Raw genomic sequence first — 1,784 nt, 5'->3', positions numbered from 1 at the left:
CCTGCTGTATGCTTCTCCTAGAATTACTGGTAGTTTTGACATAACTATAAGAAAAATTAAGTGCCTGTGAAGGACAAATAGGAAGCAGAGGAGTGAAATAACTGAAGGAAACCATTTTCACTCTCCCAGAATACTTCAGAAGAAGGAAATTTTAGAGAAGGAATTTAGTATTTCCTCATACAGTTTATACTGGCTCTGCTCCTTTTAAAGTATTGTTTCTATATTCTTCATCCCCTTCTGTACCATCTTTAGAACTAAAGACAGAACAAAAATATTCCCCACAATGACTCTTCCATAGTGTTCTAGATGAACAAAATTGTGTTTTACATACTTGGAATGAACCGAGTCAGACAAAACACATTAAGTACAAACCCTGATGGGGCAGCCCAGCAGGTGGCAGTCACTGCACACAGTGCTGTGAGTCCTTGCCTTTCTGCCTATTGAAGGTCATCACCTTGAAACCGTGTATTAAGTTCCATGTTTTCCTAATCAGACACAGAGAGGAGACTTTCCTAGCTATATTTCCTTAAAATTGATGGTTAATATACACGGATTTTTTTTTTTAATTAATTTGAATTTTGCTGTTAATCCCTATCAAATATCTCACAGTATGTCATGGTTATTAAAATTATGGATCTTCTCATCAATACAGAATAATGTATTGTTAACAGAACGAAGGAGGTGGTGTAATTAGGGGAAGATGATCAATCCTCTTGGATTTTCTTTCCCCTCCTGTTTCAAAATGAAGTTGTCCATAATTGTTTAGTTCATTACCTAACTATATTCATCAAGGGATGTGTCTCTTAATGAAGATTATAAAAAGGAAAAGGAGTGGAAAATTATCTCAAATCAGAAGGAACCTAATGTGTGACACTCACGTTGTTTGAAATTACAAACTAAGTTCCAGTGGTAGTCAGCTGTCCAGAGCAGTCCTGTGCCTGTGATAGTGTTACACTGCTGGGAGATAAAGATCAGTCATTTCTTCTGGCTGCTGTTGTCACTGTTCTGGAGACAGCAGATGCCAAGAAGAAGTGATGTTGTGCTTCCCTGAGAGTGCACCAAAGATTTGCTTTCCCTCTTTAGTGCTAGTCTGGAAGCATACACACAGAAATACTCTGGGTACTTCACTTTTTGTTGAATGCTACATTTGTCAAAGGAAGTGCTTTTCTTCCTCCTGACTTGCTTCGAGTGTCACCCCATTTGTTCAGGCATCACCGTGTTCCCTGACACAGGGTCCCTGTGTTGCTTGCACCTTCTGGAAGAGCACTCCAGCTTTCTCAGAGCTCTTTTACCCAGTTAAGTCAGCATAAGCGTATCAGTCATTCTCAGCAGTTGTGTGTAGTCACCACATGAGAAACATTAACCAGCTAGGGTTAGAAAGTAATCTGAAGGGAAGAGATTGGATTCTTGATAAAGGTGCAAACTGGATTTGAAAAGAGAAAAATTTTCTGGAGCCTTGACAGGACTAAATGTTTGCCATCAGTATTGCTTGAGATACTATTTATAGCATGCATGATAGAGGAGATTGTGTTGCCAAGGTGTATGCATTTCCTTGCTGATTTGTTTTTAGGGGCTTTGGGCTCATTATTCCAGTGGTATTATTCCAATGCATAGTGTAAACACACTACATGTACTATCAAACACTACTTCAATGTAAACACAGAGAGCTAAGTGTCCTAATACCTCTCTAACTCCATTATAGAATTCTAAATATGGTGACAAGACAAGGAGCATTATGGGCTAACACTCTGGGATCTCTGGGTAAGTAAAATTGTTATTTTGTA

At 38.7% G+C, this 1,784-nt stretch overlaps 1 protein-coding gene across 1 annotated transcript in view; it reads left to right on the top strand.

The window, feature by feature from the left end:
- LOC104391791 (mitochondrial import inner membrane translocase subunit Tim23) overlaps positions 1 to 1,784 on the top strand; it is a 14,976-nt gene that overhangs the window by 3,906 nt on the left and 9,286 nt on the right. The window contains exon 4 of the mRNA XM_010001130.1: positions 1,703 to 1,761. Within this exon, the coding sequence (XP_009999432.1) occupies positions 1,703 to 1,761 (59 nt within the window). The remainder of the gene's footprint in view (positions 1 to 1,702; positions 1,762 to 1,784) is intronic.

Source organism: Chaetura pelagica, unplaced genomic scaffold, assembly GCF_000747805.2.
Source record: "Chaetura pelagica isolate M959 unplaced genomic scaffold, ChaPel_1.0 scaffold346, whole genome shotgun sequence".
Taxonomy (NCBI): domain Eukaryota; kingdom Metazoa; phylum Chordata; class Aves; order Apodiformes; family Apodidae; genus Chaetura; species Chaetura pelagica.
The sequence above is the reverse complement of the archived record's forward strand: the minus strand, read 5'-3'. Positions and strand labels throughout refer to the sequence as shown.